This window comes from Loxodonta africana, chromosome 4, assembly GCF_030014295.1.
Source record: "Loxodonta africana isolate mLoxAfr1 chromosome 4, mLoxAfr1.hap2, whole genome shotgun sequence".
Taxonomy (NCBI): Eukaryota; Metazoa; Chordata; class Mammalia; order Proboscidea; family Elephantidae; genus Loxodonta; species Loxodonta africana.
In genome coordinates this window covers 70308921-70334451 of record NC_087345.1, presented here as the reverse complement: position 1 = coordinate 70334451, position 25531 = coordinate 70308921, and the positions used below count along the sequence as shown (strand labels likewise).

Sequence of the window (25531 nt, the reverse complement as noted above, 5' to 3'; positions counted from 1 at the left end):
GGGGATCAAACAGAATGTGGAAATTAGTGAACCATACTGTTAATATCACACAGAAGTAAAATTTTGCTGAAGATCATTCAAAAATGGTTGCAGCAGTACATCAAAAGGAAACTGCCAGAAATTCAAGCCAGATTTAGAAGAGGAAGTGGAACCAGGGATATCATTGCTGATGTCAGATGGATCTTGGTTGAAAGCAGAGAGTATCAGAAGGATGTTTACTTGTGTTTTATTGACTATGCAAAGGCACTCGACTGTGTGGATCATAACAAATTATGTATTACCTTGAGAAGAATGGGAATTTCAGAAGACTTAATTGTGCTCATGCAGAACCTGTACATAGATCAAGAGGCAGTCATTCAAACATAACAAAGGGATACTGTGTGGTTTAAAATCAGGAAAAGTGTACATCGGGGTTGTATCCTTTTACTGTACTTATTCATTCTGTATGCCGAGCAAATAATCTGAGAAGGTGGACTATGTGAATGAGAATGTGGCATCAGGATTGGAGGAAGAGTCACTAACAACCTGTGATATACAGATGACACAACCTTGCTTGCTGAAAGGGAAGAAGACTTGAAGCACTTACTGACGAAGACTTAGTATGGATTACACCTCAACATAAAGAAAAGAAAAATCCTCACAACTGGACCAATAAGCAACATCATGATAAACAAAGAAAAGATCGAAGTTATCAAGGATTTCATTTTACTTGGATCCACAATCAATGCCCATGGAAGCTGCAGTCAAGAAATCAAATGACATATTGCATTGGGCAAACCTGCTGCAAAGGACTTCTTTGAAGTGTTGAAGAGCAAAGATATCACTTTGAGGACTAAGGTAAGCCTGACCTAAGCCATGGTATTTTCCTCCTTTTTTTTTTTTTTTTTCATTGTGCTTTAGGTTAAAGTTCACAGAGCAAACTAGTTTCTCATTCAACACTTCATACATAAATTGACTTGTGACATTGACTGCAATCCCCGTGATGTCTCAGCATTCTCCCCTTCTCTAACTGGGGTTCCCCGTTTCCATTAGTCTCATTTTCCTGTCCCTTCCTGCCTTTTCTTTGCTTTTGGGCAGGTGTTTCCCATCTGGTTTCATTTATATGACTGAACTAAGACACATGTTCCTCACTTGTGTTACTGCTTGTTTTATAGACCTGTGTAATCTTTGGCTAAAGGGTGAACTTCGGGAGTGACTTCAGTTCTGAGTTAAAAGGTGTGTGGAGGCCATAATGTCGAGGTTCCTCCAGTCTCTGTCAGACCAGTAAGTCTGGTCTTTTTTTGGAATTTGTATTTTGTTCTACATTTTTCTCCCACTCTGTCCAGGACTCTCTATTGTTATCCTGGTCAGAGCGGTTGGTAGTGGTAGCTGGATACCATCTAGTTGTTCTGGGCTCTGGCTGATGGAGGCTGTGATACTTGTGGTACATTAGTCCTTGGTGCTAACATTTTCCCTTTGGCTTTGTTTTCCCTTCATTCTCTTTTGCTCCAGACAAAATGGGACCAGTAGATGGATCTTAGATGGCTGCTCTAAAGCTTTTAAGACCCCATGCACTACTCACCAAAGTAGGATGTAGAATATTTTCTTTATGAACTATGTTGTGCCAGTTGACCTAGACGTCCCCCATGACCATGGTCCCCAGCCTTCGGCCCAGTAACTCAGTCCCTCAGGGTGTTTGGATATGCCTATGAAGTTTCTATGACTTTGCCTTGGTCACGTTGTGCTGACTTCCCCTATAATATGTAAAATATGGAACACTTCATGAGTTGTGTGTCATCCTTGTGCAGTGGCCATGCTAACATTCTCTGTATCATTTCTAATTTCAGTATATGTGTTGCTGAAGCGAACAGAGCCATGGTATTTTCGATCACCTCATATGCATGTGAAAGCTAGACAATGAATAAGGAAGACTGAAGAATTGATGCCTTTGAATTATGGTGCTGGCAAAAAATATTGAATATATCATGGACTGCCAGAAGAACTAGAAAATTTATCTTGAAGAAGTACAGCCAGAATGCTCCTTAGATGTGAGGATGGCAAGACTTTATCTTATGTACTCTGGACATGTTATCAGGAGGGACCAGGCCCTGGAGAAGGACATCATGCTTGGTAAAGCAGAGGGTCAACGAAAGAGTGGAAGACCTTCAGTGGGATGGATTGATACAGTGCCTGCAAGAATGGGCTCAAACATAGCAATGATGGTGAGAATGGTGCAGGAAGGGGCAGAGTTTCCTTCTGTTGTACATAGGTTCGCTATGAGTCGGAACCGACTTAGCAGCACCTAGCAACAACAAAGAGAGCCTGCAGATTCCAGGGTGGTACAAACGGTTAACGCACTTGACTGCTAACTGAAAGGTTCGAGGTTTGAGTCCACCCAGAGGTGCCTTGAGAAAAAAGCTTGGTGACCTCCTTCCAAGTAATTAGCCATTGAAAATCTTAGGAGGACAATTTTACTCTGACACACATGGGATCACCATAAGTCAAAATCAATTCGACAACAACTGGTTTGTGCGTGTATGTGTTTTTTTTTTTTTGGTTTGTAGATTCTCAAATGGGCTACAGAGTACCAAGCTTTCTACCAGCCAAGGTACCATATCACACAGCAGGGTACTTTTCAAAAAGCATGTAATTAGGGAGTCCTGATGGCACAAATGGTTAAGCACTCAGCTGCTAACTGAAAGGTCGGCAGTTTGAACCCACCAGCTGCTCTGTGGGAGAAAAAAGACCTGGTGATCTGCTCTAGTAAAGATTACAGCCCAGAAAACCCTATGGGGCAGTTCTATTTTGTCATATAGCATTGGGATGAGTAGGAATTGACTCGATGACACACAACAACATCATGAACACTGGACATCGGGCGATGCAGGCCACTTTGAAATCTAATTCCAGTACTCCCCAATCTTCAATGAACTGGAGAAAGGCCATTTGCTGCTTGTGTACTGGTGTGCCTTCTTTGGGGGGACTCAGGGACATTCCCTCTGTGTGTGGATCTCCAGACTAACATTCACTGTTAGATCCTGGAGCTATGGTGTTCCAGAATCACTGAAAATAGCTGATGAACATTCAGGCAAAAAATTCACTGTTGGTGGACCAGTGAGTCACCTTAAACTCAGGCACTCTGAAGCTTTTTACTCTAGGGTCTGGAGGAATGCTTCCTTGAGAGGTAGAGGAGAGGAGAGGAGGGGAGGGAAGAGAATGAATGAGACTATCAGAATATGAGTATACATTATTCACTTAAGCTGTCATTGTATCTTTTAATGCTACCTTTGGAGTTCTTCAGGGAAGTGTAAATATTTACTCTCAATTTAGATGAAACACAGTGAAAGCAATGGTTTTAAACTATCTGTCCTGAATTCATTTAACAAATAGTGAGCGTGTATCTTTTTTGTGCCAGGTATATACTGCACATACAACGGTTAAAAAGTATACACAATGTCCCTGTCTCTGCCCTTATGGAGTTTACAGTTTAGTGAAAGAGATATGCAGATTAGTCCACCGACAAATTATGATGACGATTGTGTTAATTCCTGTGAAGGAAAAGTAAGTGCTCCATGGATGAGCCAACACAGAGGCCGAATTTCCGCACCATGTTGGTAAAGGTTTCTCTGAGGAATTAACACTTAGGCTGAGATTAAAGGGTGTGTACATATAGACAGGTAAGGAATGTGTGTTGGAATGCGTGAAGATATTAGAGGGTTATTTCTTAGACAGAGGTAACAGCACTTGCAAAGCTCCTGAGGAAAAGAGCCTGGTATGGTGAAGAAGCTGAAAAAAGACACCTGTAAATAAATAAATAAATTAATAATAATAATAATAATATATATATATTTTACCCTTGAGAGCAGAGTCCCTGACTGATGCAAATGCTTTACATGCTCAGTTACTAATTGAACAACTGGAAGTTTGAGTCTACCCAGAGGCACCTTGGAAGAAAGGCCTGGTGATCTGCTTCTGAAAAAGCAGCATTGAAAACCCTATGGAGCATAGTTCTACTCTGACACACTTGGGGCCACGAGTTAGAATCAACTTGACTACAACTGGTTACCTTTAAGGGCAGAGATAACAGGGAACTGATGAAAGTTGAAATTAGAGGATGTTCAGGGCAGCTCAGTGATTTTTCCTCCGTGAAAGACTGTTTGGGCTCATTTTCCAATAAGAAATATAAAATCAGTATCCAATAAGAGAGAAAAGTAATTTTGACTGGTACTTTGGTAGCACTCTATGAAAGATGGCCAAGAAGTGACCTTATGACCAATAGAAGTGTTGCTATTCCTCTCAAAAGGAAAAGCAATTGCAGTTTAACTAATACATGCACATGACCTCAGAGAAACTTATCATGAAAAGATAAGATTTCACCCCTGACAGAGTTCAGTCAGTTTTTCATCTTTCTAAAATATAGTAAAATTAAAGGGCTGATTTTCCCCTCATGGGGCATGTTTAATCTTAGAAGCATTCACATACAATCTGAAAATGAGGGAATTTTAACTAAATTTCCATTAATTTGCTAAATGTTTCAGAATGCCAACATGAAGATCCTTGCAGATAATGGCTTCATGCAGTATGTTGGCCTTATGCCTGCTGTAGGGATGCCGGGATATAATCTTTGGAAAATTTGTAACTGTCCGTGGGACTGCTGGGTTTGATGTGCTTAATGAGGGAAATGCCAAGTTTCCTTTTTAGGTAGTAGTTTGAGATGTTACCATGTTAAAGCTGTTTAAACTATAGTTAAATGCTATTTTAAACTTCTTTATTTATAGCTTTTTGTTTTGGATATATAGTTACATAGATGAAAAATGTAGCGGTGGTAGCTTCTCAGATTTCTTAGAAGTTACTAAGTCTAAAGTGGCATAGAATGTTAGTATTAGAAGGGACATTGAGATGATTTACTCTAATCCTCTTATGCCTACAGTTAGGAACAGTGGTCTAAAAGGTATAAAAGACCCTTTCTGACTCTTGTCACAATAGATATCACCTAACACATAATTTGAGGCCTGGGGGAGGGGGGATGCAAATGGTTAAGAATTTGACTACTAACCAAAAGGTTGGTGGTTTGAATCTACCCAGAGGCCTGGCAATATACTTGAAAACCCTATGGAACCATTCTACTCTGCAGACATAGAATCGCCATGAGTTGAAATATACTTGACGGCAACTAACAAAAATAACAACAAAAACAAAGCATAATCACTTGGGCCCGAAGCAGAAATTTAAATATTAAACTATTAATCCATGTTAACCCTATACTGATAACACCACTCATTGCCTTAACACCTAACACTAAGCTTCTAGAAGAAGCTCACGATGAATGGCATTCTAGAACATTTTACATTCGTACATTAGTGTTACTCATGTATTTAAACATGTTAATGAATACTTCTTAAACTAAAATGAGACTCTCCAAATCACTTCAGAAGCCCAGAAAATAACAATAATGTACTAGGGATGAAACTTCAAAATAGGTATGGGCTCACGAGTCCAAGGACACAATCAGGGTTTGACAAGCATAAGGCAGCAGGCCCAACAGGGAATAGAATGGAGGAGCCAACAATAGCACAGAAGACAGAAATTGAGAGAGTTGGCCATGCTAGTGAGTTAGGTTGAGCATCTCAGCTCCCAGCTCTGCTACTCTGTCAAAAATCTTCGAGTTCTTCCCAGGAGCCCTCACACACCTCTTTTGGGAAATACAAGGCTAGATGGAGAAGAACGTTGACTGCTTAGAATAGGAACTTTCTGAGAGCCGACACGAGCTACAGACTATCTTGTAGCTAGGCTGGTTGAAAGATAAAGGTCATAGTGTAGAGCAGAGATCACAAACCCAAACACTTATATGATACAAGCAAGATGTAGATCTGATGTAAGGCTTTAGTGTGCAGGACACAATTTGGGCAAAATGGAGAGAACATAGCTGTGATGGGTTAAATTGTGTTCTCCAAAAAGATGTACTCAAGTCCTAAGCCTTGGTATCTGTGAACGTGACCTTATTTGGAAATAGAGTCTTTGCAGACATAATCAAGTTAAGATAATCAAGCTAAAATGATGTCATACTAGACTAGGATGGGCCCTAAATCCAACAACTGGTATCCTTACGAGAAGAGGAGGGGACACACAGAACACAAGGGAAGAAGGCCATGTGAAGACAGACACAGGGATTGGAGTGATGCAGCTATAAGCTGAGGGACACCAAGGATTGCTGGGAGCCACTAGAAGCTAGAAAGAGGCAAAGAAAGATTCTTCCCTGGAGCCTTTAGAGGGAACATGGCCCTGCTGAACCTTGACTGTGGACTTCTAACCTCCAGAGTCATGAGAGAATAAACTTCTGTTGTGTTAAGTTACTCAGTTTGTAGTAATTCATTATGGTAAAAAACCCACGAAACCAGGGCTGTAAGTTGATCCTGACTCATAGCGACCCTATTGGACTGAGTAGAACTCCACAGGGTTTCCAAGGAGCGCTTGGTGGATTCGAACAGCTGACCTTTTGGTTAGCAGCCGAATTCTTAATCACTATGCCACCAGGGTTTCCTTTGTTTTGGTAAAAAAAATGTTTTTTTCCTTTGTTATGGTAGCCCTACAAAATTAATATAATCCCCTCTTCCTAGAGGCAGCCTGACACTCAACTCAGACCAATAGTTACATGCAGAAATTCTGGCCCAGTATTGTCAAATTATTAAGAGCAGTCAGATATTTAGATTTATTTTTAGATGAAAGGTCCTTATTTCTAAACGTTGAAAACTAATTCCAACTTTTCAAAAACACTGTGCAGACCAAACAATAGATGTTCCAGAGCCATGGTTTCTAGCTTGTTTCCTCTGCTAGGGAAGGTGGAAGATACAGATTAGTGTGTGCATTTGAGGAAAGAAACAGACAAGGCTCTAGTTAAAGTGAAAAGAAAATGACAAAATGTTTTATTATTCAGAGTTATCAGACATAAATTTTCTATAATTGAATTACTTATAGACTATTCTCTTGTCTCTTGAGCCACTTGGACCTCCGAGTGGGTATAAGATAAGACTGTATTTGCAATCACAGGTACCTGTAATGTTTAGGCCAACAGTGGAAATGATCACAGTGCTCTTTTCCACCGAACGTGGCTGAAACTTCGAAATCCTCCTCCACATAGTTCAGACAGCCACTACCAGTTAATCAGAGGTGACATGAAAAATGGAAAACTGTTGACTCTCTCTGATCTAGATGAATCTCACATATTATATATATATATGTATATATATATGTATATATATATGTATATATATGTATATATATGTATATATATGTATATATATGTATATGTATATATGTATATATGTATATATGTATATATGTATATGTATTTTTTTATATGTATATATATGTGTGTATATATATATATATATATAAGACAGAGTAGAACTGCCCCATAGAGTTTCCAAGGAGCGCATGGTGGATCTGAACTGCTGACCTCTTGGTTAGCAGCCATAGCACTTAACCGCTACGCCACCAGGGTTTCCATAATATATATAGTTTTGAGATATTATCTCAACTTATTTGTCAAAGAATATTTATAGAAAGATGATATAACAGGCAATACTTAGATATGGGGATAAAAGGAAATCTTAAAAGGTACTCGTTCATTCAAGAAATATCATTGAATATTGACTTTATGCCAGACACTTTGCTAGGCACTGGGTTGGCCTGGCTAATCACTTCTAAACAGCTGTTTAAACCTCTCATCTAGTCTGGTAGACAATCCTTGTGGTTTCTGACCCCTCCCCCCCACCCCAGATACCATGTCCTAATCTCTAAAACTCTTAAGGTGATGCTATATAACTCCCATGATTGTGTTATGTTATAGGGCACAGTTGACCTTAAAAAAAGATTATCTGGGTGTAGAAGAGGAAGGCAGAAGAAGTCAGAGAAATTCAAACTGTGAGAGGGACTCAACACACCATTGTTGACTTGAAGATGGTGGGGGCCGTGTAAGAAGCAGAGTTTGGTCCTCAGCTGACAGCCAGCAAGGAACAGGGACCTCTGACCTACAATCCCAAGGAACTGGATTCTACCAACAACCTGAATGAGCCTGTAAGCAAATTCTTTCCCAGTTCCTTCAGATACAAGCTCATCCTGGCTGGCACCTTGACACTGGCCTTATGAGACCCCAAGCATAGAACCCAGATGAGCCTGCCTGGACTTCTGACCTATAGAACTGTACGATAATAAAAGGGTGTTGGTTTAAGCCCCTAAATTCGTGGTCTTTTGTTACACAGCAATAGAAAACTAACATAGTTCTAAAAACCAATGGTAACATTGGTTGTTTCTCCTATGTGAAAACTGGAAAATAAACTAAAAGAAATTTACCTCCTCTTCCAGGTTCTGTGTATCTAATTCTTAGGAAATTTCCAGAAGTAGCCTAACAGAGTTCACTGGAATGTCATAGCTTATACCTACCTATTTTGGTATTCAATAGTTAGGGTTAATGTGTAATACATATAACTAACAAGGGGCCTTATACATAATATTAAGAGAATTCATATAAATTAAAAACAATGATAGAGGTGCCCAATAGAAAAATATAGATCAAAAGACTTGACCAGACATATCACAAAGAAGAATATTCAAACGGCCAATAATGAAAAAGTGCTTAACATACTTTTCATCTGAGAAATGTGTATTAAGACCACACATCCATTAGAATGGTTAAAATGAAGAAGACTGACTATACCGGTACATTCTCAAAATTATGGCACCCTGGTGGTGCAGTGTTTAGGAGTTTGGCTGCTAACCAAAAGGTTGACAGTTTGAATCCACCAGCCACTCCTTGGAAACGCTATGGGGTAGTTCGAGTCTGTCCTATAGGGTCACTATGAGTCGAAATTAACTCGATGGCAATGGGTTTGTTTTTTTTAGTTCTCAGAAGTATATTTTAGAAATATTTTCAGAAAAGATTTACAAAATGGGTGTTCTGATTAACTTTTTGAAAATAAAATCATCTAGAATACATCATTTCCCAAATATTCTTTGTAGTAAGGACCCAATGTTATCCCAAAATAAAGAATTAGCTGCTTCTTAACCCTAACTAGGGTAGTGGGGGAAATAGTAAACTTTAATTTCCTGGAGGTTAATAAAATGTTTGAGTTTTATACATTGTTTCACATATTCATTTTCTTTGTAATTGTAAATATTCCCTAGTTTCTTTTACAGCGAATAGCTGTTTGTTTTAAATGCTTAATTATTGAGGATTTTCAGATCCCAACGAACTGGGTGGGGTAAAAAACATTATCCTTATTTTATAGAAGGAAAAGATGTAACAAATAAATGAAATCATTGAGTCTAATATCAAAGGAGATGACAAAAGGTAGAAAACAGACATCTACACAATCTAATGCCTATCTCAATACATTTTCCATTATGCTTCTGTGAATATATAAAGACAATCGTGTATAAAGACAATTGATCATCTTTAGGCAAGCACCCAACCTAGATTACTAGGACATATAAAACAGATTCACTTCTATGTACAGCAAATAGAATTTCAGGATCTGGTTACCAATCTTCCAGTATACTGAATATTTTCCCATTTAAAAAATCCTTTGTTTCTGCCCATATCCTGTTAAGAAAATCAAGACATTCTGTAAAACTTATTTTTTTGTGATTAAACACTAATTCTACAATTGTGAGAGATTTTTATCACTTAAAAAAATGAGAGTGGTTAAACTATTTTTAATGAGCCTGACTTCCAAGAAGTATAAAAAGATGTTAACTGGGCCTTTCAGAGTAACTAGCTGTACACTATGTCGTATAAGTAGCTCATTTTACTCCTCTTGAAGAGAACCAATTCCAAAGTGTTGCCAAAAATATGTTTTTTTTTGTTGTCGTAAAAGGAAAGATTAGTTATTATTTGATGAACAATAATTCATTTTACTTCCCATTTTTACTTCTCTTTTCTCAAATTGTCCTTTTCAGTTATCTGACTTTTTCTATACTAAATCCCAAACTTGACCCAAATTAGGGAAACAGGAATGGGAAAAGGCAAGAAAGATAATGCCAAGAAAACAGAGAATGACTATGGGGGAAGAATGGGAAAAAAATCCACGTAAGGCAATTAGAATAGAAAAGCATATTGATAAGTAAGAAACAGAACAGAATTTAAAAGTATGATTGAGTAGCTGGAAAGTGAAGTGTTTATAAAAGAACAAAGGGAGATAAAGACGGAGGAATAGAGGGGGAAAGAGAAAAGTTGAGAGAGAAAGACAGGAAGCAGGCACACAAGAAGGGTAAAAACAAGAAAAGAAAAAGAAATTTAAAAAGAAATCCAAATTAAAGTGTGCTTATCTGCTATTCAAAGTTAACAAAGCTTTGAAAAATACAACAAATGCAAGATATAGGTAATTTCCCAATAAAAATGTGTGTCTTTTTATGATAATAAGAGCTCTTATGCAAAGATTTCAATTCAAAAGTCCTCTCTGAAGTTCTACTGTGAAACTATAATACAGAGGTCAGAACAATCAGACCAGCTGTAGAATTTAGTAACTTAATCCATGATTAAAAAATCACAAATCATGGGTAAGTGATGGATTCTTTATTAAATGATCCAGGCATAGTAGGTGACTATTCTGAAATAATAATATTTAAATCCTTACTTTCATATGGATAAAAATAAAATCAAGGTCTATTAAAGAATTTTCTGTAAAAATATATAAGAAAATAGAGTAAAGTATGCTTAAATATTTATCTTTTGAATTGATAAGGACTTTATAAGCACAAAATCAATCAATGAAATCCCAAGAAAAATATGAGATCAAAATAAAACATAAGACAATTTCAGTATGTCAGAAAGGGAAAATAAACTAGTGACATAAGTTGTCACAAAAAACTGACAAGTTAATATTCTTAATATGTAAATTGTTTATACAAGCCAGTAAACAAAAAACTAAGACCCACTCAACAGAAAAATAAAGGAGTGAACAAACAATAAAATTGTGCATGACTAATATGCATAAGAAAAACTATTCACCCTTACTAGCAATTAAAGAAAAGTTACATAAATATAAATACAATCTTCACATAACAAATCAGGAAGATTAAAAATAGGAATATTCAATGTTGACAAGCTCTAATAACACAAGTATACTTGAAACATTGCTGGTAGTAATACAATATGGTAAAAATTTTCTGAAGGACAATTTGGAATTATGTGTCAAATATTTAAAAAATACCCATATATCTATGGACAATTGGTTCTAGACAAGGGTGCCAAGTTCATTCAACTGGTGAAAGGTAGTCTTTTCAACAAATGGTATTGGCAACCGACGTCACAAAACAATATGTGTATTAATTGGTTAATGAGAAACTAATGTTCTCTGTAACCTTCATTTGAAGTACAATTTAAAAAAAAGAAAATAAAATCTTCCCAAAGATCTTTCTGAGATTTTGAATAGAGTTGAATTTATAGATGAATTTGAGAGAAATGACATCTTTTAGATATTAAGACTACTCATTCGAGGACATGATACAGGTCTTTACCTATTTAGATATTCTTTTATGTATATTTATATCTATAATGAGCTATGAAAATTTTGTTAGATTTATTCCTTATAGAAATCTTATGGTTTTGTTGCTATTATAAATGATACCTTAAAAATTTAGCTTTCCAGCACAACTTAACCAAGGCAAAGTCATAGAAGCTTCATAGATGTCTACATCCAAACTCCCATAGAGATCGAGTTACTGGGCTGAGTGCTAGGAACCATGGTCTCAGGGGAAATCAAGCTCAATTGGCCTTACATAGTTTATAAGGAAAATGGTCTACTTCCTACTTTGTTGAGCAGCACCTGGGGTCCTAAAAGTTTGTGAGTGGCCATCTAAGATATGTCTACTGGTCCCACTTGGTCTGGAGCAAGGGAGAGTGAAGAAAACTAAAGACACAAGGGAAAGATTAGTCCAAAGGGCTAATAGACCACAACTGTCACAGCCTCCACCAGACTGAGGCCAGAACAACTAGATGGTACCCAGCTATCACCACTGACTGCTCTGACAGGGATCACAGTAGAGGGTCCCAGACAGACGTAGAGAAAAATGTAGAACAAAATTCAAGCTCACAAAAAAAGACCAGAGTTACTGGCCTGCGGAGACTGGAGAAACCCCAAGAGTATGGCCCTGGGACACCCATTTAACTCAGTACTGAAGTCACTCCTGAGGTTCACCCTTCAGCCAAAGATTAGACAGGCCCATAAAACAAACAATAATTCACATAGTGCAACCATGTATACGAGACTCAATGGGCACACCAGCCCAGGGACATGGAGAAGGAAGAGGACAGGAAAGCTGGATGAATGGAAATGGTGAATTCAAGATTGAGGAGAGTGTCAAGATGTCATGGTGCTGGGAACCGATGTCACAAAACAATGTGTAGTAATTGTTAAATGAGAAACTAATTTGCTCTGTAAACTTTTACCTAAAACACAGTTAAAAAAAAAATTAACTTTCTGTTTTTGGCTGGTATACAGAAAGGCAACTGATTTTTGTATACTGATCTTATATCCAGCAATCCTGAGGAACTCTTAACTGAGTTTCCTTCTTGGCGCTCCATTTTCCTACATTAGCGAGCTGTCTGGGAAATCTTGGGTGTCAATACTATCAGGTTTCATTCTGGATGTGAGTTTGAGTTGGGGAGAAGGCAGAGGGGTAGGTCATTCTATCACCTGCTGATCCTGCCTGGCACAGTTGAAACATGGAGGGCTGTGCTTTGAAGTGGTATCAGTCCCCATGGGAGAACTTTTGTCTTTCTGAAGTGGACTGCTCAGGCCATTACTGACTATCATTGTCTTTGGTTTGGGAGCTGATGGACTGTCTTCACTAACTACCCTATTTAGAGCAGTTTCTCTTTGTCAACACTCACCTATACCTGCCCTCATTTCCTGTTACAGAATCTTGTTCATGCTTTTCATAGTCATTGTGATGGACTGAATTATGCCCCCCCCCCCAAATGTGTTTATCAACTTGATTAGGCCATAATTCCCAGTACTGTGTGGTTATCTGCTGTTTTGTGATAGTAACTTTATGTTAAGTGGATTAGGGTGGGATTGTACAATCACCCTTACTCAGGTCACCTCCCTGATCCAATGTAAAGGAAGTTTCCCTGGGGTGTGGCCTGCACCACCTTTTATCTCTCAAGAGATAAAAGGAAAAGGAAACAAGCAAAGAGTTGGGGACCTCATACCACCAAGAATGCAGCACTGGGAAGAGAGCATGTCCTTTGGGCCTGGGGTCCCTGAGCCTGAGAAGCTCCTCGATCAGGGAAGGATTGAGGACACGGACCTTGCTCCAGAGCTGAAAGAGAGAGATAGACTTCTCCTGGAGCTGAAGCCCTGAATTTGGACTTTAACCTACTAGACTGTGAGAAAATAATTTTTTCTTTGTTAAAGCCATCCACTTGTGGTATTTCTGTTACAGCAGCTCTAGATGACTAAGACAGTCATGATCACACTTTTATGAGTAATTGTTTGGTAATGTTCTTGTTTACTGCCTATTTTCCCTATCAAATTACAAGCTTTATGAGGGCAGGGACCAGGTGTGTTTTGTTTACCTCTGCATCCATGGTAATACAGTTAGTTTGTGGTAATATACTTAGCCACTTAGCTCAGTAAATACTTGTAGACTGAAAGAATGAGTTAAGTATGTCGAACATCTGTTTTAATTTTTAATGCTAATCCACTTGCATCATTATTGAACACTTATAAAGCATTTTACTAGCATAATCTTCCTTTATCTTCATAATTGTCTGGGTTTTTTTTTTTTTTTTGGCTTTAACAAACATAAGTTTATTCTCCCACAGTTTAGGAGGACGGAAGTCTGAATTCAGTGCACCACCTCCAGAGAAGGCTTTCTTTCTCTGCTGGTTCTAAGGGAGGGTCCTTGTCATCAACCTTCCCCTGATCTAGGAGTTTCTCAGCACAGGGACCCTGGTCCAAAAGATGAGTTTTACTCCTGGCTTGTGCTTGGTGGTAATGAGGTCCCTCTCCTTTCTGCTCGATTCTCTCTTTTATATCTCAGAAGAGAATGACTCAAGATACAACCTAATCCTGTAGATTGTGTCCTGCCTTACTAACCTAACTGCCTGTAATCCTGCCTCATTAACATCATGTTGTTGTTGTTGTTATGTGCCATTGAGTCAGTTCTGACTCATAGTGACCCTATATGACAGAGTAGTACTGCGCCATAGGGCTCCCATTAACATCATAGAGGTTAGAATTTATAACACATAGATAATTACATCAGATCACAAAATGGAGTACAACCACACAATACTGAGAATCATGGCCTAGCCAAGTTGACACACATTTGGGGAGGACACAATTCAATCCATAACAGGACTGCATAAGATACAAGATTAGGGGCAATAACCTCAGTGTTCTCCCCTAAAAAGGGCTGTAGCTGAGCCAGAGCTGCTAGGGATGACTGATTGGATTTTTTTTTTAATATAAGTATGTTTCCTTTTTACACTTTTTTTTTTAATTGTACTTTAGATGAAGGTTTACAAAACAAAAACTAGTTTCTCATTAAACAGTTAGTACACATTTTGTTTTATGTGTACTGTTTATTTTTTTTTTTAACTGGTTAACAACCCCATGACATGTCAACATTCTCCTTTCTTGACCTTGGGTTCCTATTACCAGCTTTCCTGTCCCCTTCTGCCTTCTAGTCCTTGTGTGCCCCTATAGTCTTATTTTGTTTTATGAGCCTGTCTAATCTTTGGCTAAAGGGTGAACCTCAGGAGTGACCTCTTTACTGAGCTAAAATGGTCTCTGGGGGCCATACTGTTGGGGTTTCTCTGGTCTCTGTCAGGCCAGTGAGTCTAGCCTTTTTCTGTGAGTTTGAATTTTGTTCTATATTTTTCTCTCGCTCTTTCTGGGACCCTCTATTGTGATCCCTGTCAGAGCGATCAGTGGTGGTAGCCGGGCACCATCTAGTTCTGCTGTACTCAGTCTGGTGGAGAGCTTGGTAGTTGCAGCTCATTAGTCCTTTGGATTAATCTTTCCCTTACATCTTTAATTTTTTTCATTCTTCCTTGCTCCCGAATGGGGGAAACCAGTGAAGTATCTCAGACGGCTGCTCACAGGCGTTTAAGATCCCAGACACTATTCACCAAAGCAGAATGTAGAACACTTCCTTTATAAACTGTGGTTTGCCAGCTGAGCTAGATATTCCCCAAGACCATGGTCCCCACAGCCCTTAGCCCAGTAATTCAGTCCCTCAGAGGGTTTGGATGTGTCTATGGAGCTTCCATGACCTTGCCTTGTACAAGTTGTGCTGGCTTCCCCAGTACTGTGTACTGTCCTACTCTTGATCAAAGTTACCACTGACGTATCGTTCTAGTGTTTTTCCATCCCCACTCCTCCCCTCCCTTGTAACCATCAAAGATTGATTCTTTTTGTGTGTAAACCTTTTTATGAGTTTTTATAGTGGTGCTCTCATATAATATTTGTCCTTTTGTGATTGACTTATTTCACTCAACATAATGCCCTCCAGATTCATTCATGTTGTGAGGTGCTTTGAAGATTCATCACTGTTCTTTATTGTTGTGTAGTGCTCCATTGTATGTATGTACCATAGTTTGTTTATCCATTCATCTGCTGATGGGCATCTAGGTTGTTTCTGTCTTTTTGCTATTGTGAACAATGCTGCAATGAACATGGGTGTACATATGTGTATTCATGTGATGGCTCTTATTTCTCTAGGATATTTCTAAGAGTGGGATTGCTGGATCATGTGGTATTTCTATTTCTAGCTTTCTAAGGAAGCGCCATATTGTTTTCCAAAATGGTTGTACCACTTTGCATTCCCACCAGCACTGTATAAGGGTTCCAGTCTCCCTACAGCCTCTCCAACATTTGTCATTTCCTGTTTTTTTTTAAATCATGCCAGTAATGCCAGGGTACGATCGTATCTTATTGGGGTTTTGATTTGTATTTCTCTAATGGCTCACGAGTATTTCCTCATGTGTCTGTTAGCTGCTTCAATGTCTTCTTTGGTGAAGTGTTCATTTTCTTTGCCCATTTTTTAATTGGATTATTTGTCTTTTTGTTGTAGAGGTGTTGGATTTTCCTGTAGATTTTGGAGATCAGACCCTTGTCGGATCTGTGATAGCCCAAATTTTTTTCCCAGCCAGTTTGTAGGCTCTTTTTTTACTCTTTTGGTGAAGTCTTTTGATGAGCATAAATGTTTAATTTTTAGAAGGTCCCAGTTACCTGGCTTATCTTCTGGAGTTTTTGTGTTGTTAGTTATGGTTTGTATCCTGCTAATGCCGTGTATTATGGCCTTTAACGTTGATCCTATTTTTTCTCCTATGATCTTTATAGTTTTTGGTTTTATATTTAGGTCTTTGATCCATTTTGAATTAGTTTTCATATATGGTGTGAGGTATGGGTCCTGTTTCATTTTTTTGTAGATGGACTCCAGTTTTGCCAGCACCATCTGTAAAAAGACTGTCTTTTCCTCATTTGATGGACTCTAGGCCCTTGCCGAAGATCAGGTGGATGGATTTACATCTGGGTTCTCAATTCTGTTCCATTGGTCAATGTATCTGTCATTGTACCAGTACCAGGCTGCTCTGACTACTGTAACTGTACAGTAGGTTCTGAGGTCAGGTAGTGGGAGTCTGCCTAATTTTTTCTTCTTCTTCAATAGTGCTTTACTTATCCAGGGCCTCTTCCCTTTCCGTATAAAGTTAATTATTAGCTTTTCCATCTCTTTAAAGAATGTTGTTGGTATTTGGATCAGGATTGCATTGTATTTGTAGATTGCTTTGGGTAGAGTTGTCATGTTCATAATGTTGACTCTACCTACTCATGAGTGTGGTATATTTTTCCATTTATGTAGATCTCTTTTGATTTCCTGCAGTAGTGTTTTGTAGTTTTCTTTGTATAGGTCTTCTAAATCCCCGGTTAGATTTATTCCTATTTTATTTTTGGGGGCTATTATAAATGGTATTGTTTTCCTGATTTCCTTTTTGTCATTCTCTTCATTACTGTATAGGAATCCAACTGATTTTTGTATGTTTATCCAGTATCTTGCAGCTCACCAATTTGGATGCCCTTTTTCTCATTTTCTTCCCTTATTGCTCTAGCCAGAACTTCCAGCACAACGGTAAATAGGAGTGGTGATAAAGGGCATCCTTGTCTTGTCCCTTTCAGCCTCTCTCCATTAATAATAATGTTGCCTGTTCGTTTAGTATAGATGCCCTTCATTATGTTGAGGAATTTCCTTTCTATATCTACTTTATTGAGAATTTTTATCAGGAATGGGTGTTGGACTTTGTTGAATGCCTTTTCTGTGTCGAGTGAGATGATCACGTGATTTTTTTATTTACGTAGTGGATTATGTTGATTGATTTTCTAATGTTAAACCATCCTTGCATACCTGGTATGAATCCTACTTGGTCATGGTGTATTATTTTTTTTTGATAATGCTGAATTCTATTGGCTAGAATTTTGTTGAAAATTTTTGCATCTATACTTATGAGAGATATTGGTCTATAATTTTCTTTTTTTTTTTTTTTTGTGGTGTCTTTGGAAACGCTGGTGGCATAGTGGTTATGAGCCATGGCTGCTAACCAAAAGGTCAGCAGTTTGAATCCACTATGCACTCCTTGGAAATCCTATGGGGCAGTTCTACTCTGTCCTATAGGGCCACTATGAGTTGGAATTGACTCGACGGCAACGGATTTTTTTTTTTTGGTAGTGTCTTTGCCTGGTTTTGGTATCAGGGTTATGCTGGCTTCATAGAATGAATTCGAAAGTATCCCTTTTCTATGTTCGGAAATAGTTTGAGTAGTGCTGGTGTAAGCTCTTCTCTGAATGTTTGGTAAAATTCTCCAGGGAGGCTATCTGGGCCAGGGCTTTTTTTTTCTTGGAAGTTTCTTTTATTACCTTTTTAATCTCTTCTCTTGTTACAGGTCTGTTCAGATTTTCAACATCATTTTGTGTTAGTTTGGGTAGGTTGTATGTTTCTAGAAATTTGTCCATGTCCTATAGGTTTTTTAATTTGTTGGAGAATACTTTCTCATAATACTCTGTCATGATCATTTTCATTTCAATTGAGTCTGTTGTAATGTCCCCCATTTCATTTCTTATTTGGGTTATTTGTGTCCTCTCCTGTTTTTCTTTTGTCAATTTGGCCAGTGGTTTGTTGGTTTTGTTGATCCTTTTGAAGAACTGACTTTTGGTTTTGTTGATTCTTTCTATTTTTTTCTATTCTCTATTTCATTTATTTCTGCTCCGATCTGTATCATTTCCTTTCTTTTGGTGGCTATGGGCTTATTTTGCTGTTCTCTTTCTATTTGTTCAAGTTGTGTAGCTAATGTTTTGATTTTGTCCCTTTCTTTTTTGATTTGTTAATCTATTGGTATAAATTGACCTCTGAGGACTGCCTTTGCTGTGTCCCCAGGGTTTTGGTACGATGTCTTTCCATTCTCGTTTGATTCTAGGAATTTTTTTGATTCCATCTTTGATTTCTTTTATTACCCCAGTGGTTTTTAAGCATGGTGTCATTCAGTTTCCATGTAATTGATTTTTTTTTCCTTGCTCTTTCTGTTGTTAATTTTTACTTTGATGGCATTCTGATTAGAGAAGATGCTTTGTATTATCTCAATGTTTTGGATTTTGTCGAGGGTTGCTTTGTGGCCTAAGATGTGGTCTATTTTGGAGAACATTCCATGTGTCCTGGAAAATGTTCCATGTGCGCTGGAAAAGAATGTATGCTTTGCTGCTGTTGTGGGGAGTGTCCTGTATATGTCTATGAGTTCAAGTTGGTTGACTGTGGCCTTTAATCTTCTGTATCTTTATTGAGTTTCTTTCTAGTTGTTCTGTCCTTTACTGAGAGTAGTGTGTTGAAGTCTCCTACTACTATTGGGGAACTGTCAATTTCTCTTTTCAGTGCTGTTAGAGTTTGTTTTATGTATACTGGAGCCCTGTCATTGGGTGGAAAGATATTTATTATGGTTGTATCTTCCTGATGCATCATCCCTTTAATCAATATATAATGCCCTTCTTTGTCTTTTATGGTGGATTCTGTTTTAAAGTCTATTTTCTCTGAGATTAGTATTGCCACTTCTGCTCTTTTTTGGTAGCTGTTTGTTTGATATATATTTTTCCATACTTTGAATTTTTAATAAATTTTCATCTTTGTTTCTAAGGTGTGTCTCTTGTAGGCAGTATATTGATGGGTCCTGTTTTTTTGTCCATTCTGTCACTCTGTCTCTCTATGGCTGCATTTAGGCCATTTACATTCAGTGTAATTATTGATAGGTGTGAGTTTATTGCTGTCATTTTGTAGTGCTTTTTATGTGGTGCTTTTTTTTTTTGTTGTTCCTCTTACTCTCTTGTGCTGAATTCCTTTTGTTTGTGGATTTTTTTTTGTTTGTTTCTTTTGTTTTTCTAGATTTTGTTTGTACTGAGATTTTATATTTTTCTTCTTTATTGTGATAAGTATGTTTGTTAACTTTCTATTAGTCTATGTCATCCCACTGCCTTCTTGCTTGCATGGTTATCTTGAAATTTACCCGTATCTTCTTAAGTTTGAACCAGTCTATTATTACTTGGTATTGCCTTGCCTTCCTCTCCATTAGAAAGGTCTATACCTACACTATTTATTCCCTCTTTTGTTGTTCTGACATTGTTGTCATTTACAGATTAACCCTTTCTGGTTCCCAGTTGTAAATTTTTTAGTTTTGACTAGTCCTTGAGAGGTCATTTCCTAGGTTGGTATCTAGCTAGTGTGATCTTGTGTCCTAGATGCAGGCTGTCGTCTGATGTTGTTTGTTCTCAGAATAAAGGACTCCCTTTAATAATTCTTATAAGTTTGGTTTGGTTTTTACATATTCTTTAATTTCTGTTTATCTGGAAATGTCCTAATTGCACCATCATATCTGAATGAGAGTTTTGCAGGTTATATTATTCCTGGTCGGCAATTTTTTTCTTCCAAGGTTTTATATATGTCATCCCATTGACTTCTTGCTTGCATGGTTTCTGCTGAGTAATCAGAGCTTAGAGTTATTGTTTCCCTTCTGTATGTGACTTTTCTTGAGCTACTCTCAGGATTCTTTGAAACAATGAAAGGATCATTGAAGAATTGCTGACAGAAAACAAACCCCATATAGGATAGACCCGAAAAGAAAATCATCAAGGCATATCATAATCGCACTCGTTAAAACCAAAGACAAATTCTTCAATGATCCTCTCTGTGTTTTCAAGTTTCTAGAACTTGAACTCTGATCACTTGCAAATTTTTGCTTTTGATTGTATCCCACATAATTCTCAGGGTTTCTTCATTTTTCTTCATTCTTTTTCTAATTTTTCCCCAAATTGGTATCTAAGTATTTGTCTTCAATTTTGCTGATCCTGTCTTTCATTGTTTCAAACCTGCTCCTCACACCTTCTATGACACTGTCCATTTCTGAAATCTTGTTATCTTTTGGATTTCTAATTGTTTTTTTTAAAATGATTTCTAGTTTTGAATTTACTTTGACATTTTGTTCCTGTATTATTTTCCTGAATTCTTCCATTGTTTTTTCTGTATTTTCCATGATTTTGTCTGCCTTTTCCATGAATTTGTCTATTTTTTCCTCATTTTTGTTTGCATTTTGCTTCAGCTCTTGGAGAGCTCTGAATATTAGAGATTTGAATTTCCTATCAGGTAGTTACAGTGCCTTTTCTTCTACTGGAAAGCTGTCTGGTATTTTATTTGGACACCTACTAGAACCAAAAAAACCTGTCCCCCTTTTTTTTTTTTTAATGTTTTGATATTGTTTGCTGTCTTCAGGACATTCAGTAGTTATTTTCTTCATTTATTGATCATAGGTTTGTTTGTTTCATCCTGATTTTTTGTTTTATTTGTTTATGTCTGAGCAGGCAGGCTGTGCATTATTTGGTGTTTGCTTGTCTGTGGGCACAATACTTTTCACCTCCTTGTCCAACTGGCAGGGGCCAGTTGCTCAGCTAAGGTGCAGCAAGGCAGGTCCAGCTGAAGGGGAGGGGCTGGGATGGATTGTTTGTGGCACATACTGAGGCTGACAGGTGGGATGGGGGTCAGTGCAGGGCAGGTTCTGATAGGCTGTGCCTGTGCTGCTCAGGGGTGTGATGCTCAGTGCACAGTGCAGATAGGTGGGTGGGGGGAGGTTGTGATGTGTGGAGCTAAGTTGGTGGGGGAAAGAAGACACAGAGAAAAGAGAAATAGGAGCCCCCCCCAAAAAAAAAGTGCCGAGAGTGCCTCCTGTTGGAGTGGGAAGATGAGAAACTGAAGAATGAAGAAAAACAGAAAGGAAAAAAGAAAAAGAAAAAAAAAAGTACAAAGAAATGCCCCCAGGGGTCCCACTGACGTGGCTGTGCAGACTGGGGAAGAGGCTCCTGAGCTGAGCAGTATAGCCCAGCTAGAAGGGGTGGAGATGACACATAGCGACAGGTATTTAGAGACAGGAAAAGAAGGTAAGTAGAGAGAGAGAGATGAGAAACTGAGAAATGAAGAAAAACAAAAAGGAAAAAAGAAAAGCAAAATGAAACAAAACAAAAAAGCCCCATGGATCTCACCAGTGTAGCGGTGCGGACCAGGGAAGCAGTTCCCCAGCCGAGCGGTGCTTCACAGCCTGTCAAGAAGAAGCAAAGATGGCACAGGGAGCCAGGCGTTCAAGAGAAAGGAGGAGGAGGAGGTGAGAAACAAGGAAGAAACCAAAAGAAGCTGAAGAAAGCAACAAAGAAATGTCACTGAAGGAGTCGGCCTACGTGGGCAGGGCGAATCCAAGCTTTATGGAGCCAGTGCCTCTCTGCTGCATGCCGGTGGCCTGCTGGGAACTGGCAGAGGCTGAGCAGGAGGCTGAAGGGCGGGGAATGGGAAAGCTTGTATCGCTGGTTACCGGGTGCTCTGTCTCCTGCTGGGAGCTCTGTGAAGCTACTTTCCATACTCCCTGTCTGCTGACATCCAATAGGAGTCCAAGATGGCAAATCAGTGCTGTGTTAGCTGATAAGGGACCTCTGTTGTTTTTTTTTTTTCGCTCCGTATCTCTCCTTGCTCTTTATTCTCTGTCGGTTTCTTATTCTATCTGGTGCTTGGTTGAATTCTTTATCTCTTCAGTTTGGTACTCAGAGTTCCAGGATTGATGTTTGTCTCTGTTTTAGTTTTTTGGGTCTTTGCTGTGGAGGGACGGCATGGTGCTTCTCTGTCTACAGTGCCATGTTGGCTCCGCCTGATTGGATGATTTCTACTGATGTCCTAGACATGTCAGCAGTAATATCTGCAGCTCAGTCTGTCTCTACCCAAGCCAGCTTAGGAACAATGTGGCCCATGGCATCCTTCCTCATAATTGCCTTTTAAAATAGACATTGCTTATTTCCATTTGGCAATTGAGAAAACTAAAGTCCAGAGAAATCAAGTAACATGATCCAAATCAATAGCTAGTAACTGGTAGAATTGAAAACAGAACTAAAATCAGCTAACTGAAAATCTCATTCAAATATCATATAACAAGAGAGAGAAAGAAAAGAGGGAGAGAGATGGAAGAAAAGAGAGAAAAAAGGAAGAGAAAAGTAAGGGAGGGAAGGAAAACGAAATATTCACTCCTGAACTTTATCTGTCAAGGGCATATTACACCATTTATCCTGCTGAGGATAAATCCTATACTTTAAGCCCTTTAGGAAACTTCAGACTTCTCCAAAACATTTTAGGCCAGTGGACAGATTAAGAATACTCCTAGGCAACAATGTTCGACATGAATCATGTTGTTGTTAGGTACCATCGAGTCAATTCTGATGACATACAGCTACCCAATGTGATGGAGTAGAGCAGCCCCATAGGGTTTTCTAGGCTGTAATTTTTATTGGAGCAGATTCCCAGGTCTTTCTCCTGTGGAGTTGCTGAGTGAGTTCGAACCACCAACCTTTTGGTTAGTAGCCAAGTGGTTAACCACTGTACTATCAGGGCTCCTTACATGAATCATAAAGTGGGAAATAAAGGAGTTTATAGTAATAGAAGAAGTTTTGTTTCTCTGCTACATTTTGCCACATAAAATTTGCTGGTAAATTTTGCTGGTGAGGTCAGGTCACAAAATCAAGTCTGGTAATTGTAAGGAGTACTTGTAACACGATTTAACTTTCAATTTCAGGTTCTAATTCATTCTCTCATAATTTTTCTGCCTTAGTCAACATAATACAAAACTTGGTCTCTCTCTTAACATTAAAAGCCACATGAGAATATCGTCCTAGTTTTACTATAGGTGTGAGGGTAGAAACAGAGTTACCTTTTATTTAAAGAAGGTACTGTACTTCTCATTTTACTCAATGATACTAAATCTCCCCATGCCTTCTCTTGCTTCTAAGCATAATAGATGAATGATACTTTCCATTAATCCTGATTAGCTGGCTTCATATTGTGAAGTTACAAGAAAAAAAGGAATTCCTATTGCTCCCAGTCTCCACGTAGTAAAAGAAAAAATATCAGTCCCTAGGTGAATAATACTATCTTCTGTGATTTGGAAGAGAAAAATAATTTGCTGCCAAAGGGTAATCCATACATAGGAGCTGAATGCTGGGTGCAACACTGACAGAATGAGACCTTATTATAGAACTTATCAACGTGAGAACTCTAAATTACTGAAAAGTACCACTCACCTCTACCTGAACCCAACCAGAACAATGATACAGTACTGATGAAATTCCACCTGCTACACGCACGAGGGCATAACAGTTCATGCTTAATCCAAAGTAGGCTACCAGGAATGGACAGTGACATTGTTCTAGATCTTAGAGATCACACTCTGGACTCCAACATACCCATTACTGAGACATCATATTCTATCAGCAGCGTTGCTTCTTGTCCACACTGTTTAAGAATACTCATGGCTTCAGCATGCGTGGTTCCAAGAAGCCGAATTCCATCCACACTGAGCAGCCTATCGCCAGGTTTGATTGTGCCCTCTCTGAAGAGAGAACAAAGGAACAGCCTTTATGAATTTAGCATAATGGGGTTCATTATTAATAGTCACTTAGCCAAAGTGGTTCTTTCACACGTTCTGCCATTCATCCTATTTGCATTTCCTTTTAAACATCAAGTGTGACAGTAAGACAGCTAAGAGGTAACCCTGAACAGAAAATTGCTGCAGTATGAAAATCAGTAATGAGAAAATAACTACGCAGTAGCAAATAACCAAGTTACCCACAATTAAATCTTGGGGTACAAAAGTAATGAGGGCACATTTTCCCTTTCTCTAGCTTTTTTGCCTGAATTGTCTAAAATTGATTTATTAGAGCTCATGAAATAGCATTCACCTCTTTTCCCAAAGCCAGATGAGCAGATAAGCCTGCTGATTTCATTCAATTTATCACCTGTGAACCCAAGCTGGATAGAGAATGCTGGTGAAAAATTTCCGTAGTCTGTAAATTTTCCTAATGATTTATAAGACCATTGGCAATCGTTAAATTGATTCAGTCTCTCATTCCCTGGAAGAGGCAGGCAAATGCTATTCTCCCTGCTGTGACCATAGACACTCAAGGCACTGGGAGAAGATGCCTCAGGATATTCATGACACATTAGTGACACAGGTAACCTAGGGAGGGATCCAGATTACACTCGCCCTGCCTCAGAAGGGCCACAGAGATGAGAAAATCAAATGGGGGAATTGCAAGTTTAGGACTCAGAAATAATAAAAATTATCTATTTCATCTAGATAATAAATTTCCTTTCAATAATATATTTCTCCTGCAGGTAATTTCATCTAGACAATTAGTATTTTTCATCTAGATAATATATTTCGTATTTCATCTAGATAATTCTCTAGGTATTCTGAATCTGTGCAGGAAACCCTGGTGGTGTAGTGGTTAAGTACTATGGCTGCTAACCAAGAGGTCTGCAGTTTGAATCCGCCAGGTGCTCCTGGGAAACTCTACTGGGCAGTTCTACTCTGTGCTACAAGGTTAGTATGAGTCGGAATTGACTCAACGGCAGTGGGTTTGGTTTTGGTTTTTGAATCTGTATTTTTATCTTAAATTTTTAGTTTTCTTTTAGTCCTAATTTAATTTGATAATAAGTTGCTCACAAACTAGTAGCCTGTTTCTGATATTTCTGTCAAACCAACTCAATTTTAATATATAAAAAAAGGGAAATATTCTTATTTGCTTAGGAGAAGCATGAGAAGGGAAAAAGACACAATTTCCCAGGAACTTTTGACTTTGTGTTATCTTTTGTTATGACACTTAAACACAATTGAGACCATTATCTTCATATTTTCTTATTTGATCTTAAACATCATCTTTTTAAAAGGTGAGCTAACAGAGTGGGCTTTGAAGGAAAATATACCTGATTTCCTATCCTAGTCCTTCTGCTTAGTAGCTGCCAAGACATTTAACCATACTGGGCCTCAGTTTTTTCATCTGTAAATATGGGTAAATACACCTTATTTGAAGGGTGTCTGTAAGGATAAAAAAGTGCCTGCCAAGCACTTAGTATAGTTCCCAGCATATAGTAAATGCTCAATAAATACTACTTATTAATATTACTCTATCTTTTCCTTTTTTTT

The 25531-nt window shown here is 38.3% G+C and overlaps 1 protein-coding gene and 1 non-coding gene across 2 annotated transcripts in view; both read right to left on the bottom strand.

Annotated features, from left to right (window-relative positions):
* Nucleotides 1-25531, bottom strand: part of GRIP1 (glutamate receptor interacting protein 1) — a 793654-nt gene that overhangs the window by 148771 nt on the left and 619352 nt on the right. Inside the window, exon 7 of the mRNA XM_010598620.3 lies at nucleotides 23790-23935. Within this exon, the coding sequence (XP_010596922.3) occupies nucleotides 23790-23935 (146 nt within the window). The remainder of the gene's footprint in view (nucleotides 1-23789; nucleotides 23936-25531) is intronic.
* LOC111748476 (U6 spliceosomal RNA) lies at nucleotides 1744-1850 on the bottom strand. Its single transcript, XR_002784196.1, has one exon. It is a non-coding gene; the product is annotated as a U6 spliceosomal RNA (small nuclear RNA).